At 46.7% G+C, this 23955-nt stretch overlaps 1 protein-coding gene across 3 annotated transcripts in view; it reads right to left on the bottom strand.

The window, feature by feature from the left end:
- RNF31 (ring finger protein 31) overlaps positions 1 to 23955 on the bottom strand; it is a 129373-nt gene that overhangs the window by 76765 nt on the left and 28653 nt on the right. For all 3 annotated transcript variants that reach the window (XM_082269225.1, XM_082269223.1, XM_082269224.1), the window contains exons 2-6: positions 17388 to 17572; positions 17072 to 17215; positions 12025 to 12180; positions 11851 to 11910; positions 5157 to 5205 (exon numbers count right to left, since the gene is read on the bottom strand). In XM_082269225.1, coding sequence (XP_082125351.1) covers positions 5157 to 5205; positions 11851 to 11910; positions 12025 to 12180; positions 17072 to 17215; positions 17388 to 17543 — 565 coding nt within the window. In that variant the 5' untranslated portion in view covers positions 17544 to 17572. The remainder of the gene's footprint in view (positions 1 to 5156; positions 5206 to 11850; positions 11911 to 12024; positions 12181 to 17071; positions 17216 to 17387; positions 17573 to 23955) is intronic.

Here is a 23955-nt window from a genome sequence, read left to right as displayed (position 1 = left end):
GTTCTCAAAAGGAGGCTTTTGAAGAACAGATAATACCAAATAGAGATCCCATGGCGGTAGTGGGGACCTTCTTCGGAGGAGCCATATGGCGCACTCCCTGTATAAAAGGTACGAGCCAAAGCATGCGTAGCTAACGGGCATTGGAAATATACATGTTGAAAAATAAGGTGCGAAAACAAAAAAGGTGTCTCCAAAAGCGACCAAAACTTTAACATGGATAAAGTAAACATGTGATGTGCAATAAATGAGTGCGCTAGATAATGAACAATGTGTACTTTAAGAAAAAAGGAAAACACTGTGTAAAAAGTACCTGATAAATTAATATATAATACAAATATTATAATGTATTGTGCATAATGTGAAGATGGATGTGATGTGAACAATTGAAACAAATCAGTCCAAATGAAAAAAGTCCAAATGAGGAAGGCTATGGTCTTCTTAACCACTTAAGCCCCGGAAGATTTTACCCCCTTCCTGACCAGGGGGTTTTTTGCGATTTTTTACTGCGTGACTTTGACGGACAATTTGCGCGGTCGTGCGACACTGTACCTAAACGAATTTCACGTCCTTTTTTTCCCACAAACAGAGCTTTCTTTTGGTGGTATTTGATCACCTGTGCGATTTTTTGATCATGCGCTATAAACAAAAAAACAGCATAATTTTTGCAAAAATAACAATATTTTTCACTTTTTTTTATATGAAATTCCCCCCCAAAAAAATGTAAAAATCTAAATTTTTTAACATTTTCGGCCAAATTGTTTTACGCTACATATGTTTGGTAAAAAAAAAAAAAAAAAAAAAAATCGCAAAAAGCGTATTTTGATTGGTTTGCGCAAAAGTTATTGCGTTTACTAACAAAGGGAAAGATTTTTGTAATTTTTGGTTTTTTTTTTTTTTTAACGAGTAATGGCGGCGATCTGCGATTTTTTTGCGGTACTGCGACATTGCGGCGGACAGATCGGACCCTTGACTTGACATTTTTGACACTTTTGGGGGTATATATATGCACTGTTACTGCAAAAATGACACTGGCAGGGAAGGGGTTAACTGTATTGGACAGGGAGGGGTTAAGTGTGTCCTAGGGGAGTGATTCTAACTGTAGTGGGACAGGTCTCCTAGTGTAAAAACAAAGATCAACGGTTCTACATAGTAGAACCGTCTGATGTTAATTTTTACACAGGGGAGAATGACAGGCGGCTTGTTTACATAAGCCGCTCTGTCTTTCTCCCGCTGTACCGGAGATCGTAGTGTGACCGGCGGTCATCGGGTCCGCCGGTCACACGCCCACGCTCCTTTGTGAACGAGCCGAGGCGGGCGCGCGCCTCGGCGGGCGCGCCCGCTATTGGCTCTAAAAGGAGTGACAGGCGAGCGACGCAGACCTACGTCACTCTGCCTGGCCGGGGCTGACTGCCGCAGTAAATATACTGTGAGCAGTCTGCAACCGGTTAAAAGTGAAAAAGGTGAAGAAGAGGATGTACAGACACAGAATCCCTCTTGGCACCCACGTGTGAAGAAGAGAGAGGTAATGCCCTTACCAACTCGACATAATCAAACACTTGAAAAGATGACACCAGCCAGTGTAATAGATAGAAAAGGGATCCCAACCTTTCACTTTTTCACCCGATGTGTGGTATATGAAAACTCTTACCAAAGGCAAGTATTTCACAGATCAGATGGGGAGTGATGATATTCTCCAGACTACCAGACAGTAAACTTCCTTGCGAACATGCTGACAGCACCAGGGTCCTTCTACTAGTCGCTACCTTACTGGAAGAGGCAGCAGAGGAGACATTTATCTGTGGCTGATTGTGAGGGGTACAAGAAAGAGATTTACCTCCCCACAGCAGCAGGAGTCAGAGCAGGATTCGCAAGGAAGCCCAGATAATTCAGTCTCAAGACAGGTACCAGCGCGGATTTCTTGAAATTGACGTTCCAACCAAAATCCTGCAGAATTCTGACAGTGACCATCAGATCCCCCAACAAGACTGAAGGAGAGTCAGTCTAGGTACCCCAGTACCGCAATCCCCCGCTGGCGCAGCAATGCCAGTACCGGTGCTAAGACCTTGGTAAACACTCTGGGAGCTGAGGCAAGACCAAAGGGTAACACCACAAATTGATAATGCTCCTCTGCGACCGCAAAGCAAAGAAACCGATGGTGTCCAGCGTAAATAGGGATGTGTAGATATGCATCCTTGATATCTATGGAGGCTAATAGAGGCTAATAAGTCTCCCTGGTGTAGTGATGCCACTACTGTGCGGATGGATTCTATCCGAAACTTCTGTACCCACATGAAGCAGTTCAGGGCCTTGAGATCCAGGATGGGATGCACCTTGCCTTCCTTCCTGGGCAAGGTGAAGAGGTTTGAATAAAACCCTTGAAAACATTCCTGAAAAGGAACCAGTACAATTACTCCTTGCGACAGCAAATCGTGTACTGCCCCTTTCAAGTCCCTTAACTGGACTGGGGACAGTCGAAGATTGGACAGGAAGAACCTGTCTGACGGGCGAGACCGGAATTCGATCTTGTACCCAGATCGGATGAGTTTATGAACCCATTTGTCCTGAATCAAGGAGGTCCAGGGTTCCAGAAAGAAACAGACGTCCCCCCCACCCCAGAATCGGGTGAGGGCGCCCCTTCATGCAGATGAGGACTTGTCTGTAGGTCCACACTGGCCGGTCTTTGCTTTCCCTGACCATGGCGTCTTGGAACCCCCAGAAGACCTGAATGATTTAGTCATCCAGAGAGGATCCAACTCATCCAGAGGGGATCCAAACAGCCTCTCCCCTAAGAAGGGAAGATCAGTCCAAGCCTTTTGAGAAGCCTGGTTGGCCGACCAGATTTTTAGCCACATCATGCGCCTAATAGCAATCCCCACTGCCGACACCCTGGCCACCAACGGGGCTGAATCCAGGGACGTATCACACATGAACACCAGGGCTTGAGCCAACTGGTCCAGTAGTTCCAACACTGCAGGGGGGAGCCGTTCAGCTTCCAAGTTACTTTTAAGTAACTTCACCCATTCCATAGAAGTCTGCGTAACCAAAACATTCACAAAGGTAGTCTTTAATATGTGACCTGCTACCACGTATAAATGGCAGGACAAGGCTTCCACCCGTCTATCCACGGGGTCCGCAAAAGATGGAGACTCTTCCTCCGGTACCAGAGTCGCTTTATTCAACTTGGACACCAGGGGATCCACTTTTGGTGGTACAGTCCACCTAGTGGACACTGCCTCCGCAAAGGGGTAAAGCATGCAAAACGCTTAGGCACCCCTAACATATGCTTAATGCTCCGCTATTGTTCGTCCGCAATAGTATGAAACAATTCTGGACAAGGGAACACCTTGCCCGGTTTACGGGATTTGCGGGAGCCAAAAGATACCTGCGTACCCGGCGCTGTGGGTTCATCAGCCAATTTTAACGTTTCCCAAACTGAAACTATCAGAGCTTCCACCAAAGCGCATTCCCTCATGGCGGCTGATGAGGACAGGTCTTCTTCACCGTCAGAATGCGATGACACCGACCCCTCAGGGTGGTCTGCGGCAGCCATGTCTATCTCAGAGTCTGAAGACCGTTTCCGGTTGGCAGCACTAGCAATGACAAAATCTACCTTAGACATCAGATTTTGCAAAAAAGCTGCAATCTCTGGCTGAGACTGAGAACCAGAAGGCCTCGCAATCGCTCCCAGTAGGTGAAATATTTTTCTGGGACTCTGTGTTACACTTTTTAAAATATTTGGGCAGGGTCTCTTTAAGACCGCCAAAAACACGGTCCCACAGTGCGGGCTCACAAACCCTGGTTATTACAGGATAATAGCAGAGTGAATGAATAAAAACCCACAGGGAACCCCAGGAAAATGTTACCAGACCACAGAGGACACTTCCAGCACGATCTGTGCAAAAACGAAACTGACACTGACTGTACAAGAAGAGGAAGAGAAAACTCACCCTCCATATTTAAAAAGCCATGCCGCATGTCTGTCCAGCCTATGGACCTCAGGAAAATGGCCGCTCATGCATTCTCAATGGGGAATCATAGAAAATGGCTGCCCATATAATCTAATGGGAATATAAAAATCATGATCCACAGAAAAATGGTGGCCCCCACTGCGTGGCATGCAGTCTCCAGGACCCCCAAAAGGGGGCCCAGAACAATAGGCATCGTAAGGTCCCTGACCAGGGACCCACAGAGGACAAGTCACCCCCCTCAAATAAGCGCCACAACGTCCGAGGTATTATCGCCCCCACTCCCCCCCTCCCCCAAGGTAAAAACCTGCTAAAGGTAGGTGAATGCCAAGGGGTACACAGGACTAGTCCTCCAAGGTGCCAGGGGAACCAAGGGAGCCCCTAAGGTCCGACTATTCCAGGAAAGGGCCCACATCCGCCCCGAGACCACCAGGGATTTTTTTTTGGGGGGGGGGGGGGGGATTTACTCACCATACCACAGTACCAGGTGGGCGCCATTCCGAAACAGATCACCTTCCATCCAGGATGAGGGTGCTGTCAGCCAAGGGAAAGCTGCGGCTCAGGGTGTTCCAGGTCATGTGCATCCCAGAGAGACAGTCCACTCACAGGCTCGTCCCGCTGGGCACTGTCGTGGCTAGGCCTAGTTTTGGATTATAACCTGCTCATGCTCGCAGGCCAGGCTGGGAGACCTTAAGGATCTAGATTATCCAGTGTGAAACCTCAGCCGGCTGTTGCTTTTAGTTCCTCTGGAACTTGGTCCTCAGGAACTAATTAGTGAAAACAAAAAATAACAAAATTAACAAACTTTCCCATAATAGCTAAGACCGAAGTCCCAGCAGGAAGCTATGTCCTATTCCTTAAACTAGGCAGAAACAAACTGCTTGATGATAGCAGAGTGTGTGTGGTTATGGCTGCAGGAACAGCCCCCATAGGTGTGGTTAAGCTTTTTTCCTAGTGCCTATTCCTGATAGGAGGAGCATAACCATATAGTTTCTGGCTAGATGGAGCTGTGTCTGTCGAACGATAGAGAAAGATGATTTTTTACAAACCATGGTATCAGAATGCAGACAGTAACTTTTCTAAAACATAACGGTTTCCTAGGATTCCAACAACTTTGCAATGAGCATACTGTATACAACAAAAGTTGAAAAGACAGACATTTTTCTAACTACAAATATGCTACATGATTACCTGAGGAGTGAGTCTGAGTGAAAGGAACGGCATCTGTAACGAAAGATGGCTATAGGAAGAGAAAGAACAGATGTTCGTAAAAGAACTTTAAAGTAAATATGTTATTAAAGAAAAAAAACACACAAAAAAAAAACAAACACACTGTTGTTCGGTATGAAGTGCAGCCACCTAGAGAGGAAGCAGGTTTTTCCTTTAAATTCCGAATACTGGTACACTGTGATGGGCAAACCGCCGACAATGCTTCCTGGTAGTGCAAAAACGGAATTTTTGTAAAATCTTACCTGTAAAATTCCTTTCTCTGAGTCCTCCGACAGTCGCCGCCCTCTTCATATTCGTCACAATGGGGTATTAGACTTTGCTCCGAAGGAGTAGCTAGGCAACAGAATATGTTAATATAAAAGTTTTAACACATCCCACCCCCAGGGGGTGGTCCCCTCAGTCAATACCCTCCTACTTCCTGTATCCATACTCCAGTTTCAGTGGAATAGCAGTAGAGAGTACATTCAACCCCAAAAGAGGGGCGGGGGCGGCGACTGTCGGAGGACTCAGAGAAAGGAATTTTACAGGTAAGATTTTACAAAAATTCAGTTTTCTCTTACGTCCTCCGACAGTCGCCGCCCTCTTCATATTCGTCACAATGGGGACGTCCCAAAGCAGTGCAAACATGAGGGGTGGGAAACGCAGCCGCGCCCAAGGCAACGCCGTTTCCACAGCAGAGAAAGGAACCTTACCAAAAGGAAGGAAACCCTCTGGGCAACAGAAGAAAAAACTTGCTCAACAGAAGCAAAAAATCCCAGGAAAACAAATAACCCAGGGATAACAACATGTATCCCAAACAGCCAAGGAGCCCATACAATAGGCTCTAAGGAACTGCCGCACTAAGAACCTTGCGGCCAAAGGAAGCATCTGCCGATGCCTGAACATCCACTCTGTAGAATTTTGTGAAGGTGTGAACGGACGACCAAGTCGCCGCCTTACACACCTGGGCCACAGAAGCCCCATGACGACAGGCCCAAGACGTACTCCGAGATCGTGTAGAGTGCGCCTTCACAGGCACAGGGGGAACCTTCCCCTTCAAAGCATAGGCCTGTTCCACAGTCTGTCTGATCCATTTGGCAATGGTAGAGGCCGAAGCAGCCAAGCCCTTCCGAGGTCCCTCAGGAAGGACAAACAAGGAATCCGACTTGCGGAAAGATTCAGTCGATTTCAGGTAAACCCTGATCGCCCGAACAACATCCAAGGAATGCAGCTCCACCTCCTTCGGATGCTTGGGCTTCGCGCAGAGCGAAGGCAGGACAACATCCTCATTGATGTGAAAATCCGAAACCCTCTTCGGGAGAAAAGAAGGGTTAGGTCGTAAGACCACCTTATCTAGATGAAGGACCAGATACGGAGACTTGCATGACAAAGCTGCCAGCTCCGAAACCCTGCGAGCTGAAGTGATCGCCACCAAAAAAGCGACTTTTTTGGACAACATGGACAACGAGATCTTCCTGATCTGTTCAAAGGGAGCATGCTGTAGCACGGACAGAACAAGATTCAAGTCCCAAGGAGGTAAAGGTTCCCTCCTAGGAGGGACCAGATGTCGCACCCCTTGAACAAAAGGTACTAACCAAAGAGTTAGACGCCACAGGACGTTGAAAAAGAACGGCCAGCGCAGACACCTGACCCTTGACCGTAGCCAGCGCCAAACGCTGGTCGACACCCGTCTGAAGGAAGGACAACACCCTAGACACCGAGTAAGTGCGAGGTGAAAACCCCCTGGACTCACACCAGGCAAAATAGGCCTTCCAAGTACGGTGATAGACCTTCCCCGAGGAAGACTTCCTCGCGTTAATCAAAGTGTGAATGACCTCCGGAGAGAGACCTCTATCCTTCAGGACCTCGGTTTCAACAGCCAGGCCGTCAAAGCCAGCGACTGTAAAGCAGGATGGAATATCGGCCCTTGAGACAAGAGATCTTCTCGAAGAGGCAGACGCCAAGGAGCGTCGACCGTCAGGTTCACGAGATCCGCGTACCAGGACCGGCGAGGCCAGTCCGGTGCCACAAGAATCACTGTGTGTGGTTCCGAGTTCAACCTGCGAAGGAACCTGGGCAGCAATTGGATCGGCGGGAACGCATACAGCAGCCGATACTGGTGCCACGGGGCCACCAACGCGTCGGACGCGTCTGCCCGAGGATCGCGCGTCCTTGCCACGAACCTTTTTACCGTGTTGTTCAGACGAGACGCGAACAGGTCCACTTCCGGAAGACCCCACTTCGCGCACAACATCTGGAAGACAGCCGGGTGGAGAGACCATTCCCCCTGATCCAGGGTCTGGCGACTCAGATAATCCGCCTGCCAGTTCTCCACCCCCGGGATGTGTACCGCCGATATCGCCGGGACATGAGTCTCGGCCCAAGAAAGAATGTCGGCCACTTCCCGAGCCGCTCGGGCACTCCTGGTGCCCCCTTGGTGATTGACGTAAGCTACCGCCGTGGCATTGTCCGTCTGCACCCGAACCGGACAGCCGCGCAGCCTGTCCGTCCAACGGTGAAGGCAGAGATTTATCGCACGCAACTCCAGAATGTTGATCGGAAGGGAGGATTCCTCCTCCGACCAAGTCCCCTGGGTGGACAGAACGCCCAGAACACCACCCCAGCCCGACAGGCTGGCGTCCGTGGTGATCACCGTCCATGAAAGAGGACGAAAAGACTTTCCCCCCCGACACCGCCGGGGACTGGAGCCACCACAGAAGATCCCTTCTGGTGTGACGGCTCAAAGAAACCTCGACATCCAGAGACTGCGGACGCCCGTCCCACTTGGACAGAATCTCCGCTTGGAGACCCCTCGTGTGAAACTGGGCAAAGGGAATTGCCTCGAAAGCCGAGACCATCAGACCCAGACACCGCATGCACTTCCGCAGGGATGAGCACGGAACGTCTCTGAGGGACTGGACTTCTCCCTGAAGAACCTTGATTTTGTCGTCCGGTAGGAAGACCTTCGCTTGGACCGAGTCCAGGATCATTCCCAAATAGGGAAGGCGAACCGCCGGGCACAGTGTCGATTTTGGATAATTTATCGTCCAACCAAACTCTTGCAGAGTCTGCACCGTGACGGACAGATCCTTCTCCAGTCCCTGGCTGGTCGCAGACCGAACCAGAATGTCGTCCAGATACCCCAGGACAGAGATGCCCTGGGCCCTCAACAAGGCCAGCAGAGGCGCAAGCACCTTGGTGAAAACCCGCGGAGCCGAAGCGAGGCCAAAAGGCAACGCCACAAATTGGTAGTGATCCTCCGCAATGGCGAATCGAAGGTACCTCTGGTGACCCTCGAAAATGGGAATGTGTAGGTACGCATCCTTCAGATCGATGGAGGCCATGAATTCCCCCGGAACCAGGGCAGCCACCACCGACCGTAGAGAACTTGCGAACCCGCACAAAGCGGTTTAGAGCCTTCAGGTCCAGAATTGGACGAACCTTGCCCTCCTTCCTGGGTACAGTAAACAGATTTGAATAGAACCCCCGAAATCTGTCCCGATGAGGCACCGGGACCACCACTCCCTGAGCTCTCAGGTCCCGCACCGCCAGGTGCAGATCCCGCAAACGCTCCGGAGACAGTTGAAGATTCGAGGGAAAAAATCTGCTCTCCGGCCGAGAGAGAAACTCGATCTTGTAACCAGATCGAACGATTTCCTGAACCCACCTGTCCCGAACACGGGCCAGCCAAGGTTGTAGAAAACCGAGCAAGCGTCCCCCCACCCCAGAACTGGGTGAGGGCGCCCCTTCAGGCCGCACTGTTGTGGGCAGCGGATCCGGATTGGCCGGACTTCTGCTTACCTGTCCACGGCTTCTTTTGAGTGCCCTGACCTTTGAACGGTTTGCCCTTAAAGTGCGGCCGAAAGGCACGAAAGGACCCCTGAGAGGGCCGAAAGGAAGCATGCTTCTTACCAGGAGCCGACTTAGCCTTCTGGGATTGGGGCAAGAGCGTGCTCTTACCACCCGTGATCCCCTTTATCAGTGTATCCAAGGAGTCGCCAAAAAGGCGAGAACCGTCATAAGGAAGATTGGCTAAAGTCTTGCGAGAAGATTGGTCCACCGACCAACACTTCAACCAAACCAAACGGCGAGACAACACCACCACACCGTGTACACGTGCGGCCAACGGGACCATATCCAAGTCCGCATCGCACAAATACATGACACCCTGATGGATTTGATCCACCATGTCCAATGTCGCCTGCGGGGCTGAGTCAGCCACCAAAACGCGTCTAAGCACCTGCGTCCAACTCGCGACCGCCTGGGCCGCCATAAGGGAAGCAAACAGAGCTTTTAGCATAGAACCCATAATAGAATAGGTATGACGGGCAAGAGACTCCAGCCTCTTGTCAGTGGCATCCCGGAATACCGGGGTATCCTCAGCAGGAATCGCAGTGGACTTATTCAGAACCGCGATCGCGTGATCCACAGGAGGTGGTACACACCAACGCTCGTCAGTAGCGGGCGTGAAAGGATAACGCAGTTTAAACCTACTGGGTACCGCAAAAGGTTTGCGAATATTACGCCATTGTTCCTTAACGGCGCTCTGAAAATCATCAGTGCAGGGAAAAACCTGCGATGTTTTGCGCCTTCTCTTTGTCCCATAAGCTGCCAAAGCAGCCGGAGGACACGGTTCATCTTGCAAGCGCAGCGTTTGTTTGATGGAAGCAACCAAGTCATCCATGAGCGCAAGCTCTTCAGACGAGCCAGGGGGAGAATTATCCACCCCTTCAACCTCAGCCTCCACCTCGGACCCCACAAGATCCAGGGAGGAACGGGACCCCGACAAGGAGACCCCGGCCATATCAGCCCCCGCACCATCACCCTCTGAACCAGAGGAAATAGAAACTCTGGACCTTTTTGTGGATTGAGCAGCCACCAACATTTGCACCTGGGCAGCAAGATTAGCCACAATCACAGCCAAATCCCCCCCTGGGGGAGAAACAGCAGTCCCCTGGCTACCCACCAATGTGGCAGGAAATTTGCCCTCCTGAGAATCCATTGCCCCACAAAAACTTATGCTGACAAGAAAGGGTCACTGCCCCCTTAACAAGCGCGGCGAGCGCAGCCTACCGCCACACACACAAGCCTAATGAGACCCCCACAGGGAGAGCACAGAAAACAGGCAATGGATACAGGCAGATAGGAAAGTTAAAACAAAACCTGAGGGGACCCCTGTAGTAGCTGCTGCTGCGATCGGTGCACATCAGGAAAGAGGAAGTGATGCAATCAGGGCGCTCTTGTAAAGCCTATGAGAGGCTACAAGAAAATGGCCGCCCGCATTGAAAACATGTGGCCGGGGCGATGCAGGCAAAATGGCGGCGCTTGGCGCCGAAAACGCCGCTCCCCCGCTCTGCGATGTAACACATCGCCCATGTAAAAAAGAACATGGCAGGTCGCCGCAGCGACCGCTGTACAGTGCCCCCAACATGACCACAGGCATGCCCCACAGCACACAGCGCTTCACACAGTACAGGCAGACACACAGTGCCACACAGCCCCCCCTCCTGCAGCCCACAGCGTGCAGGCAGAATGACAGGGAGCCCAATAGTGTGAATAGAGGCAGGTTACACAGTCCCAGACTGACACCCCCCGACAGACAGGTCCCCACATAAGTACACTTACCTGCTAATGGCGTGGGGGACCCGCACAGGCGAACAAACCGCAGCACATGAGGCAGGGAGAGTCGCAACCAGGATGCACGAAACCGGGGTTAAGAAACCACACAGCGTCCAGTGAGGTAGCCACCTCACCAAGCATCCCTGCACCGAACAGGGATGGGTCGTTCACTGTGCCAGGAGCAATACCTGGCTGAAAGCTCGATGGCAGGCCGGGAAAACCACTGACCCACAACCTGCGACCAGGGGGATCAGCCCGAGTCCCAGCCCGCACGAATCCTCTTCATCAGAAGAACTAACTAACGCTGACAAAATGAACAGCTAAGCAAACAGAGAGAAAAAACTCAAACAAAATCAAAAAAGAATAGAGAAAAGGCTGAGACAAATGCCCCAGCATAGAGACATCCAGCTACTCCTGACAAGCTAGACATTGAAACTGGAGTATGGATACAGGAAGTAGGAGGGTATTGACTGAGGGGACCACCCCCTGGGGGTGGGATGTGTTAAAACTTTTATATTAACATATTCTGTTGCCTAGCTACTCCTTCGGAGCAAAGTCTAATACCCCATTGTGACGAATATGAAGAGGGCGGCGACTGTCGGAGGACGTAAGAGAAAGCTTGTTTACCCCACCCCTAACACACACATTCCTAACATTATAGTGATAGGCCAACATGAAGGTATGAGCGGAAGGAGATAACAAGGATGGACCCCCTTCACAGCACCCAAAAATAGAGCTAAGGCTGTCAATCACAGGCTGTGTGCTGGAGATCCCTCTCCTGTCACATTTGTGACTCATGCAGATAGCAGAGGAACAGGATAGCAGACAGAAATTACACTTCATGCTCTGGATTGAGACAAGTACACACTATAGAGGGATATGATTTGTTCATATTTCATGTCTGACGTTTACAACCACTTGAAAAATGTGCCTGCACTTTAAACCTGACAGCGCTGCATTTCTCTATGACAGAACTGCGTTAAGCAAAATAAACTTAACATTAAGCCTAAGCACAGCATATCTTCATGATCTACTCTATACAGTCATGTCTGCTTACCTGTTGCAGTTTTGCTCCCAATAGCTCTGGAGCAGCTTCATCCTGGTGTGGGTGAGAATTCTGTAAAGGAAACCCATAATAATATTACCAAACTCTAAAAGAAAAAGGGCAGTAGTACATTTTTGAAAAATGAATAGTAACAACAATGCTCAGATTTCACAATGCAACACTAACTGAAATCAGAAGATTAAGTTCCCGATGGAGGATAATGACATCAGCAGTTATTGCAGCAACTTCAGCTGTATCTGGCTCTGCCACTGAATCTGGAAAGCTGAGGCCATCCGGAAGAGAGTGCGTGTATCCATACAATGACAACACGTGGCGTCCACCCTATAGGATATTAAGCAGGGTTATTGTTGATGAAGGACACTAAAGAATAAAAAGAATAGACAAACAAAAAGGAACTGTAGAGAAGGTTAGGGTGCATACTGTATGTTTCTTTAAATATGTCCAATTATAAAGTGTCTGCACATACCTTTAGATAAGGAATGCCTTAGAGGTTTTAAATCCTGGGATGGCCTAAAAGGTAAAATTCCGACACTGGTTTAACCCCGAGGCCGAACCTATTCATCCCCTACCTGACCTTCCTTTTTTGCCAATTGCTGTGATGGGCAGCCTAATACCAGAAATCCTGTCATTTCTTTAAACTTAATAACACTCCACAGGAACTTTCAGGTGCCTGCACAAGTTTAGATAACTGTGTAAACTCCCCAGGAGCTTCACAGCCCAAAGGCACTCACATATGCAAATACTGACTTTTGCAGGGAAAAATTGATTTTTTGTAAGAACTTACCGTAAAATCCTTTTCTCTAAAGTTAATCGACAGACGCAGCTCCATCTAGTCAGAGACTATAGGGTTATGCTCCTCCTATCAGGAATAGGCACTAGGCAGGAAAAAAGCTTAACCACACCTATGGGGGCTGTCCCTGCAGGCATAACCCCACACACCCTGCTATCATCAAACAGTTTATTTGCAAGCAGTGTTTAGAATAGAAAAAAAACCCATTCACTCAGAAGTAGAGGGGCGGGTGCTGCGTCTGTCGAACTTCAGAGAAAAGGATTTTACAGTAAGTTCTTACAAAAATCCAGGTTTTCCCTATTGTTCATCAACAGACCCAACTCAATCTAGTCAGAGACTATAGGGATGTCCCAAAGCAGTATATTCCTGAGGGGTGGGAAGACAACAAAAACGGAAACGTAACTCCCCAAAGGCTAAAAACTTAGCCAACCAGGTAACATGGAGCTCAACCAGGAACAAGTGGAGCTCACCCTGAAATCACAATACACCCTCAAAGAGAAACTAAAAAAAAACTGTTTGCTTTTAACAGCAGCCTGCAAAACCTTGCGCCAAAGGAAGCATTCGAAGATGCCAACACATCTACTTTGTAGAATATTGTAAACGTATGCCGACGACCAAGCTGTCTCCTTGCAAACATGCAGCACCGATACCTGATGGCGAAAAACCCAAGAGGCACTAGGCGCTCTCGTAGAATGCGCCCTCACCGGAAAAGGAGGAACCTGACCATTCAGTGAAGAAGCCTGAACTACCGCCTGCCTGATCCATCTGGATATGTTCGCTGCAGACGCAGATAATCCCTTACAGATCCTTTGGCAAGGATAAAAAGAGCGTCTGATTTATTTTCTAAAAGACTCAGTGGACTCCAGATAGACCCTGATCGCCTGAACCACATCCAAAGAGTGCAAAACAAATTCCTTAGAATGTTTGGGCTTAGGGCAGAGTGAAGGCAACACAATGTCTTCATGCAGATGAAAATCAGAAACAACCTTAGGAAGAAAAAGGATTAGGTTGAAGTGCCACTTTATCCCTGTGCATCACCAGATAAAGTGAGTGGCAGGACAACGCCAACAGTTCAGATACTCTGCGAGCGGAAGTGATAGCCCCCAAGAAAGCAACCTTCTGTGACAATGAAAGCAGAGAAATCTCCCGAATGTTCTCAAAAGCAGGCTTTTAAAGAACAGGTAATAGCAGATTGAGGTCCCACTGAGGTAGCAGGGACCTTCGCTGAGGAGCCATATGGTGCACTCCCTGTATAAAGGTACGAATCCAAGCATGCGTAGCTAACAGGCTTTGCAAATATATAGCCAAAGCCAACACTTGGCCCTTGATAGTGCCCAAAGCCAACCGCTGTTCAACCCCTTTCTGCAGAAAGGCCAAGACTCTAGCTATCGAAAACAAGCGAGGGTGCACCTTCAGTGATCCACACCATGAATATACGATTCCCACGTACAATGATATATCTTCCTAGAAGTCGACTTCTTAGCCTTCAACAGTGTAGGAATCACAGAGTCAGAAAGACCTCTCTCTCAACACCTGGCTTTCAACAGCCATGCCATTAAAGCCAGGGACTGTAAAGCAGGATGGAGAATTGGACCTTGAGACAACAGATCTTCCCTGAGAGGAAGTGTCCAAGAAGCATCGGCGATCAACCTTACTAAGTCTGCGTACCAAGACTGCGAGGCCAGTCCGGAGCCACCAGAATGGCCGGAATCCCTTCCACATCTATCCTGCGCAGAAACCTTGGCAAGAGTTTTAAGGGAGGAAAGGCATAAATTAGCCGATACTGACCCTAAGGAGCCACCAGAGCGTCTGTGGCGTCGGCCAGCGGATCTCGAGACCTGGCTATGAATCTCTGAACCTTCTTGTTGAGGCGAGAAGCAAACAGATCTACCTCAGGAGTCCCCCACCGATGCTTGCAGTTCCTTTGGATCTTGGTCCTCAGGAACTAACTAGTGAAAAAAAAAAAAAAAAAAACACAAACGAACAAACTTTCCTATAAAAGCTAAGACTAAAGTCCCAGCAGGAAGCTAGGTCCTATCCCTACTAGGCAGAAACAAAACTGTTTGATGATAGCAGGGTATGTGGGGTTGTGCCTGCAGGGACAACCCCCATAGGTGTGGTTAAGCTTTTTTCCTGCCTAGTGCCTATTCCTGATAGGAGGAGCATAACCCTATAGTCTCTGACTAGATGGAGCTGCGTCTGTCGATGAATGATAGAGAAACTGAGCTTGCCTTCTTTCACACTTCAGTAGGGTAATAGTGTCACTGCAGGCCACACTGGCTTTCAAATAGTTTGGTGTCCCAGGAGCCATTAGTTGTATATATGTAGCCTAGGCCTCTCAGCCACTATTTCACTGGAATCTCACACTCCTCTTCACAATGTTGTATAGGTGCATCTCATAAAATATGAATATCAAAAAGTTAATTTCAGTAATTCAATTAAAAAATGAAATTCATATTTTTTATAGCGGTTAAGTGGTTAATGTGCAGAATTAAATAAAAAGATGCCTTTTTTCATTTGAAAATGACACTTTAGTATAATTTGAAAAAGAACAAATTATAGAAAAATATATACTTTTATTTAAGATAACACTGGGTTCTATTTTAAAACTAACACTGGGTACTTTCAACTTACACGTGTTCTAATCCCTCTACACTCTATCCAAAACTTCAATAAGGTTTTGTCTTTGTTCACACTTTAAAAACAGGAAAAATAAGCATTTTTGGTGTGTTTAATTTTTATGTTGGTCTATAGAGCAGGGCTCAACCAATCCCAGGTGCCAGGTCACCATTACGACTAGAAATTGCGCCCTGGCACCTGAGCTTTTGTCAGTGACAGGTGCCTCTGATACAAGGCGAGCTGCAGGGTCTTGGTCAGGAAGGTGGAGGTGGCCTGGGCCTCGTAGGTCCTTTGGACAAAGAGCACTGCTTGGCACCACCATCATTCGGGAACGTGATTAGCAGGGATAGTGATGGAAGACAGCGGCGCAGCAACCGCTGACATGGCATATGGAGCAAGCAGCCAGCAGAGTGAAGTCCAGCTGGGGATCCCCAGTGTCCCCCGTCATCCCCACTGCTGCTGCCACCCTCCCCCAGGGTATTGCGGGAGGCGGCAGCTCGGCTCAGCAAGACAACGGCTTGACTCAAGAACATGAGGGATCCGGAGTTGTCGGTTTCCCGGCACCAGAGTGCACTGCTCCTCTGGCTGGAGGAGAGGCTGAGCCCAAGAGAAGAGGTGCTGAGCAGGGAGCAGTTCATAGAAATGCTGGAGAACCAGAAGAAGTGTGAGGAGGTAATCCCTCTGCCTGCCAGCATGTCCAGCCAGGGCAAACACTGCACACAGTGAATTGCTTCTATCAATTGGATGCAGAATTTCTAAATCTCCGTTTAGATTTTTTCCTTTTTTTTTCTTGCTTTATCATATTTTAGGTTTTCCCATAGCAGGCTTGCTGAGCTTAGTAGTCCTCCAGAATTTTTATTGCATAGTTAATTTTTTAATTTTCCTTTTGCAGCAAGGAAGGGGATACAATCCATTTTACGTTAACCCTCATAATGAAAAAAAGGGGGGGGGGTGCTAATTCCATGTGCAATGTGTGTATATATACACATACACACATACACTTTACCCTGTGCAATGTATCCTATATTACTTAATTCATGTGCAAATAAACAAAGAAACATAATATATAATTTTCTAATAAGGTGCCTTGTGCTAATACAGAAACAGAGTGCATATATAATAACTTTCCAATTATAAAGTCCAACTATTTAATGCCAAAAAATATCAAGTCCTGCAAGTCACTAATAGATGGGATTAGCGCTTTCCCCCTTTTCTTCATTATATGAATTTTTGAGGTTATCAAAAACAGGATAGCAGCTGTTACCTTAACCTTTTTTAAATTATTTAATTTTATTTTTTGTATTTTTTTTTTTTTTTACGGGGCTGTTGATACCCGCTATAGACAAGTATAGGTTTTCCTCTCTTAAAACAATGTTAGCCCCATGTATGACAACATGGCGTACAGCCCTGTACATGAATTGCCGATACTGATTCTGGGCAGGCTAGAGAAAGAAGGCGTGCCCCCTCCCCCCCCTAAACGTGCCACCGTCCGCCCCAATGTGCAACCTTCTCCACAAGGACAATACATGACCGCAGATGTTAAATCTGACAGTTCCCCTGAGTGGGCTCATTAAGTAGTCATCCCATAAAAGAAAAAAAAAAAAAAAACGGCTCCTAAATTTAAAGTAAATTTGTCAAGCCCTGCTATAGAGTACACAGAAAATAAAAACATACGTATTGCTATGCTATATTAAGTAATGACAAAGGTACAGCTCAACAAACAGGCCTAGAGTAAAAAGTTAAATTTACTTTCCAAAAGGATATAAAATCACGTAGAGCTAAAGTAAACACATAAAATATCACCTCAACAGCATCCACTGTTGTCTTGAATACAGGATTATTAAACTTGACACTTCTCCAAAATTTAGGTCGATTTGGTGAAAGAAGGTTCTTCCCATATTTCTCGAGTATATTGAGAGCTGTGATTACAGACCGGAGAGCTGGTCCCTGAGCCCATAAAGGGAAAAAAAACACAGTAATGGTTAGGATAATAACCAAAGCTTCATGGATGCAACTTACAGCAAAAATGCAGAAGAGGCAAGGTCTTCGTAGGTTGAAACTTTCTTGGTATATATTATATATTATATCATAAGGACAAAAGGATAGAATTAACATTTACCTGTGCTCCTCCTGGAAGAAGACTTGGTAGATCCAGCTTACGATATCGCTCTCTGAAAGGGACTTCTAACATCTTGTCAAGCAGATCAGTTGTTACAGCCTCTGGCTCGTTAATTAAAGCAAGTTCCAGAACATCTCTCAGCTGCTGGTTCGCCATGGCCTTGCCAATATAGTCAACATAGAAGCCTAAGAAATAGGATTACAAAGACTAGTTTAATTAAAACGGTAGCTTGCCCAAAGATTTTTAAACATCACAAGCCCTCCCTATTCTATTGGAGCAGTCTTTACAGATCGTTCAGAAAGCTCATTTGGGGTGGAAAAAGAAAGGCTATTCGTTTTCATACTTTACAGAATCACCCTATTAAATGGTGTGAACTTTGTAATTTGGTTTCTCTCCCAAGATATAATAGGGATTGGATTAATGGTACATCACTGTACACCGATTTTTTTCTTGATCAAATTCTTTTACCGCATATTAGTCTATGCTCTTCACGTCCACAAGGAGCTTTTGCCTCCTCTGATGTCTCCAAATCCTGACCTGGCTTGCCTGGCATAGAATTTGTGCTTGCTGTCTCTTGATACCTCACTCTTCCTCCCACTCTGGAAATGACTTGTCAGAATCCATAGGAATGCATATTCTTAAGTCATGGCACAATGTGGGCATCCAATGCAAAAAAAAGGTTTAGTAAATTCAGCCACCAAACAACCGCCCTCTTCTACAGCTGCTCAAAAAAATAATTTTTTTTTTTTAATTGCCTTTTTTCCCCACCCCAAAAAACCCCTTTGTGAAATCTTATGTTACTGCAACAATCAAAAACTTGGTTCCTGGAACGTGTACGTACCCCACGAATTGCATTAGATGGAGGTGCGTACACACGCTACTGCGCATACGCGACAGATGTTCGGCCATCTAAACTTTGGGAAACTGACCTGTCTACAACAGGACATGTGTTTATGCTTGTTAATGCTGCTTTAAATGTAAGTGCCCTACTTTTTATTAAATAAAACAATTTATGCAGTATTGCACTGGAGTTTTATATTTTACTACTCCAGTCATTGAGCATGATTGAGGGTCTCCTGATGCAGCTTCCTGGATTGTCTGTTAATCTTCTCTTTATACTCACCATTTGGGGCCATCCGAGAGGACACCTGAGCTTATGAGAGTGTATCAAAGGTCTAATTGAGCATTTATTGACCTCCCTGAGTAAGGGGGGGGGGGGGGGGGGGGTTGGTGCTTCTCTGGTAAGCCTCTAGTGTGAACTTGTTTTGGGTGTCACGGTTGTGGTCCCTGGATTTCTTTAGCAAGGATTTTCCTATGGGACTTTCTTTCTATGGACTTTTTTTTTTTTTTAAATTCACACTAAATTTTTTGTATAGTTTATCGATTTATGCACTTACTATATGCATAGCGCTACACTTTGTTTATCTATTGATATTGTGCCTAGTATCTGGGTTATAGTGCTTAGCTGCTGATTTAGGTTCTAAGCGCAGATAAACTCTTAGCCTTTGTTTTAACAATGAAAAACTTCTCTCACAAGGCCTGGTTGAACCCGCTGGATACCCTCCTGAAATTTCATAATCCTGATCGACGAGCAGTTAGACTTCCTTTGGGGAACTCTTGCATTATTCACAGACTGAGAATGGACTCAATAAGTACACTTTCTCCTTTGATGATATTTCTACAGAATTCCTTTTAAAAACTCTTAGTTTGCCCTGGAGGTCAATTAAAGCCACAATGTTGCTTCGATTTCACCATTACTCATATCCCCATATGCAGTGTTTTAGGCAGTGCTCGGACTTGCATGATGCAGATATAGCTTTAGTTTCCAGTAATATACCTATCTACTGTATAATCTTTACACTTATGTATGCAATATTCAAAAAAAAAAAAATTAAGTATAGAGTTCTGCAGAAATGCAAAAAGTACAAATACCCAAATGTCTGTCAATTGTAAAGCAACAACATAATATACATAAACTGTACATAGTAAGGATCATACAAATTATATATTTCTGTGTTACAAAATCAAACTAGAGAGAGGTATACACATCTCCAAAAATAGGGTGTGGTGGCATTAATAGAAGAAAAGAATAAAAATAAAAAAGTAAAAAGGAACAAAAACAAGATTTAAACTATGTAGAAGTCAGCTTAACGCTGGAGTACTTCAGTCTCCTGTGTTGTATAAAGAATACTTAAGAAACTACTCATATAGGTATTATTGTGAACCGTAGCAATACTGTTCCATAGAACGGATGGTCACTATGAATGTAATAAATGATCCATAATCAATTGAGGAGGAGCAAGACCTCATGGTCAAGCCAGGCCCGCCATAACAAATAGAATTTACGATGAGCTAGACTATGTTGATATGCCAGCTTTTCACGTATAACCACAGAGTTAACCTGATTAGTCCATTGTTTAATTGTGGGGGCATAGGGAGACATCCATAATCTAGCAATTTTCTTACGAGCTATATACGAGTCTAATGACAGTAAAATGAAGGGTTGGAGGAAATGCCTCCTCATCCACCGCTCCCAAAAGGCATACCGCTGGATCCATTGGTACTGTAACAGAGTATAGTGAATATAATAGTTGTCACTTCTTTCCAGTATCGAAAGAGTTTCGGGCATCTCCATAGCAGATGAACCAAATCCCCCTCATGTATCTTACATTTAGGGCAAAGGGGGTATCCCTACGAAACCCACCTAAATAACTGTACTGGCGTGCGGTAAGATCTGTGCAGGATAAACAATTGCAACAGTTTATAAGAAGGAGACACAGAGGTCAGTGGTACTGATTGCAAGCATAAATCCCATACTTCACCTATGCCCTACTCCCATTTACTCCTGCATGGCAATTGGAACGGAGTCTTGTGCAGTGGATGCCAATGCCGTATAGAATCTGGAAATCATGCCTTTTTTGTCGCTTTCCAGCATTACCTATCCAACCAGTGCATGCTCAACCAGTAGCATAGTAGAAAATCAGGCCTGAGCCTGTAGAATATACATCAGCCGGAGATAGCGGTAGAACTGCTGTCTAGGCAGACCAAACTCTCCCTGCAACTCCAAGGAAGATTTCAAACAATTCTGGGAATACAACTGAGAAAGGTATCCTATTCCCCTAGATTTCCATAATTGAAAACCCTCCAATTTGAATAACTCTGCATAATGCCACAAATGGGTTTCCCTGAGGTAACCAGTAATTTTCAACTGTTTAAGCATAGACCAAACTTTTATTATCAGCAAGAATGTAGGACCTCTCTGCCTGGTAATCTAAAAATCCCCCTCTAGGTGGGTTAGAAGCAGTGATCGACCGATATCGTTTTTTTGTTGCCGATACCGATATTTTGCAGATCGCAAATCGGTATCGGACGATATTTTCATATATTTAAAATTTTGCAAAATAAACACAAATTTCGACAAAAAACTGTTAAATCTTTATTTATTAACATTCTTCACACCTTAACTGCATGAAAACTGATAGGAAAAGTGCACTTGCAGGGACATCATTTTTACATCATCTGATTGTGCATTAATGGAATGCATAATAAAACAGCTGCAATACTGCACTCACTCACTGCAATAAATCACTACTGCAGTGCAGTCAGTGCAAAACTGCTTGAAAAAAAGCTAGGCAACAGCTAGACATTGGATTGGACTCTTTGCAGTAGGGCACTCACTGCAACTACTGCAGCCAGTGCAAAACTGCTAGAAAACAAGCTAGGCAACAGCTACCCAGTGGATTGGACTGGAGTCAGTGGACTACCTCTGCAGTAGGGCACTCACTGCAACTACAGCAGTCAGTGCAAAACTGCTTGAAAAAAAGCTAGGCAACAGCTGGACAGTGGATTGGAGTCACTCAGTGGACTACCTCTGCAGTAGGGCACTCACTGCAACTACAGCAGTCAGTGCAAAACTGCTAGAAAAAAGCTATACAAAAGCTAGACAATGGATTGGAGTGGACACTACTCAATACTCCCAGTTAAGTAGAACAATATTATACTGCAGAAAGCAGAACATTTCAGCATGTCCATCATGGTCACCTGTTAAAGGTCTTCTGTTTTGTTCATACAATGCTGCCACTTCATAAACCTGCTCAGGAGGAGTGGAGGACAGGAGGAGCAGAAAGAGAGAGGTATCTTCTAGTATGGGAAGCAAGTCTTTTGTAGCGTGCCTCGTTTTCTTTCCACCACTGAAGAGGATGACTTCTTCTGTCAATTACTGCTTCTTTCAAATAGAGATGAAGTTCATCATCCAGGCTCATAGTTGCAGATTCAGAAGAAATTAAATCCTCTGCATGAGGACCCAAAAAAAACACTGAAAATGTCCTGATATATTCGACGACGACGAAGATTCTCTTCTGTTCATGGCGTATTTATGGACATTTTCCTGTTTTTGCAGCATGCTGCTCTTCATAAAAATAATGTTCTGGACTCTTCGGCAGGAACCTCCTGCACCTCCTGTTGAATATCTTCTGTCAGCCATTGTTTCGCCTTAGCCAATACATCATCAGAAGAGAAAGCATGGATCTTGGATCGAGGATTCAAAAGACTTGCAAACACAACATTTTTAATCTGTTAATGCTTCTCAAAACATATATTGATCAAAGTTCTTTGGCTTGACAGACCATCATTTGAAAGTTGGAGGGTGTTGTGTGCCATGACACTGAGGTACGACATCAGCAAGCCCCTGTCCTTTCCGAATGTTTGCTCCACTGTCTCGAAGTTGCACAAGCATCACTCTGTCTTTGTTGATTCCCCATTCTTCAAGCATGCCTAGAAACATTTCTCTACTGTACTCAGTGTGGGATCCTTGCATCAGCATCACTTTTGTATTTAACACCAATTGCCTTTTTTTCCATCCACTGTCAATAAAGTGGCATGTAAGAATCAATAGTGACTGACTCGGTTTGTGACCAGCAGTCAGTCATCAATGAGAGTGAGTTGCCAGCATTCTCTGGTTGCAGCATAGCCTTTACTTTGTCAATGACCTTTTGGTGAAGCTTTGCCAGCATTTTGGTTCGATAATACTGTTCACTCTTCAGTGTGTAGCTTGGCTCAAGTATGGACATCATCCGCTGAAATCCTGAGTCGGACACCATTGTAAATGGCTGGTTATCAGTGACAATCATCTCTGTGATTACTCTGTCCAGCAGTTGTCCAGCAGTTGGGATTTTACATCTGAATCTAGACAGGGACGTATTTTTTTTTTCACAAAACATATCTGTTAATGTTGCCTGGGATAGCGGAGGAGGTATTGAATCAAAATCACACTGATATTCATTTTTTTTTCTGTGCTGCATGATACAATTCAATATGATGAACTCTTAGATGGGCCCAAAGATTTGACGTATTTTGTTTTTTGCAGTTACTGATCCCATGCTTATGTTGTTTGTACATCTGTTGCACACTGCTGCTTTTCCTCGGAGAAGGTTGAGACGAGAAATAGTCCCAGACCACACTTTTACTTTTTCTCTCCTCATCCATCTCCATTTCAATTTGAAAGACACAAAAAAAGATTAAAAAAATGGCTTGCTGATGTTGCTGGCACCCTGTTGTGGGTTGGTGGCTGATGCCTGGCAGAGTGGGTGGTTTCTTGCTGGCACCCTGTTGTGGGTTGGTGGCTGACGCCTGGCAGTGTGGGTGGTTGCTTACTGGCACCCTGTTGTGGGTTGGTGGCTGACACCTGGCAGTGTGGGTTGCTTGCTGGCACCCTGTTGTGTGTTGGTGGCTGATGCCTGGCAGTTTGGGTGGTTGCTTGCTGGCACCCTGTTGTGGGTTGGTGGCTGACCCCTGGCAGTGTGGGTTGCTTGCTGGCACCCTGTTGTGGGTTGGTGGCTGACGCCTGGCAGTGTGGGTGGCTTGATGTCACCCTGTTGTGGGGGGCTGGTTTGCAGGAACACTGTGGTGGCTGGCTTGGTGTCACCCTGTTATGGGAGGCAGGCTTGCAGGAACACTGTGGTGGCTGATGGCTGGCTTGGTGTCACCCTGTTATGGGTGGCTGGCTTGCAGGAACACTGTGGTGGCTGGCTGGCTGTCACCCTGTTATGGGTGGCTGGCTTGCAGGAACACTGTGGTGGGTGTCTGGGTTGGTGTCACCCTGTTATGGGTGGCTGGCTTAGTGTCACCCTGTGGTGGGTGGCTGGCTTGCAGGAACACTGTGGTGGCTGGCTGGATTGGTGTCACCCTGTTCTGGGTGGCTGGCTTGCAGGAAAACTGTGGTGGCTGGCTGGCTTGGTGTCACCCTGTTCTGGGTGGCTAACTTGCAGGAACACTTTAGTGGGTGGCTGGCTTGGCGTCACCCTGTTAGGAGTGGCTGGCTTGCAGGAACACTGTGGTGGCTGGCTGGATTGGTGTCACCCTATGAGTGGCTGGCTTACAGGAACACTGTGGTGGCTGGCTAGCTGGCTTGGTGTCACCCTGTTATGGGTGGCTGGCTTGCTGGAACAATGTGGTGGGGTGGCTAGCTTGGTGTCACTCACTCACTCACCCTTGCCTGTTCTGTTGTTGAAGGTCGGATGGCTGGTACCTTGTGGTGGTTGGCTGAGGCCAGGGCCTGTGGGTGGATGGA

Source organism: Pelophylax lessonae (assembly GCF_965119305.1).
Source record: "Pelophylax lessonae genome assembly, chromosome: 1".
Classification (NCBI taxonomy): Eukaryota; Metazoa; Chordata; class Amphibia; order Anura; family Ranidae; genus Pelophylax; species Pelophylax lessonae.
The sequence above is the reverse complement of the archived record's forward strand: the minus strand, read 5'-3'. Positions and strand labels throughout refer to the sequence as shown.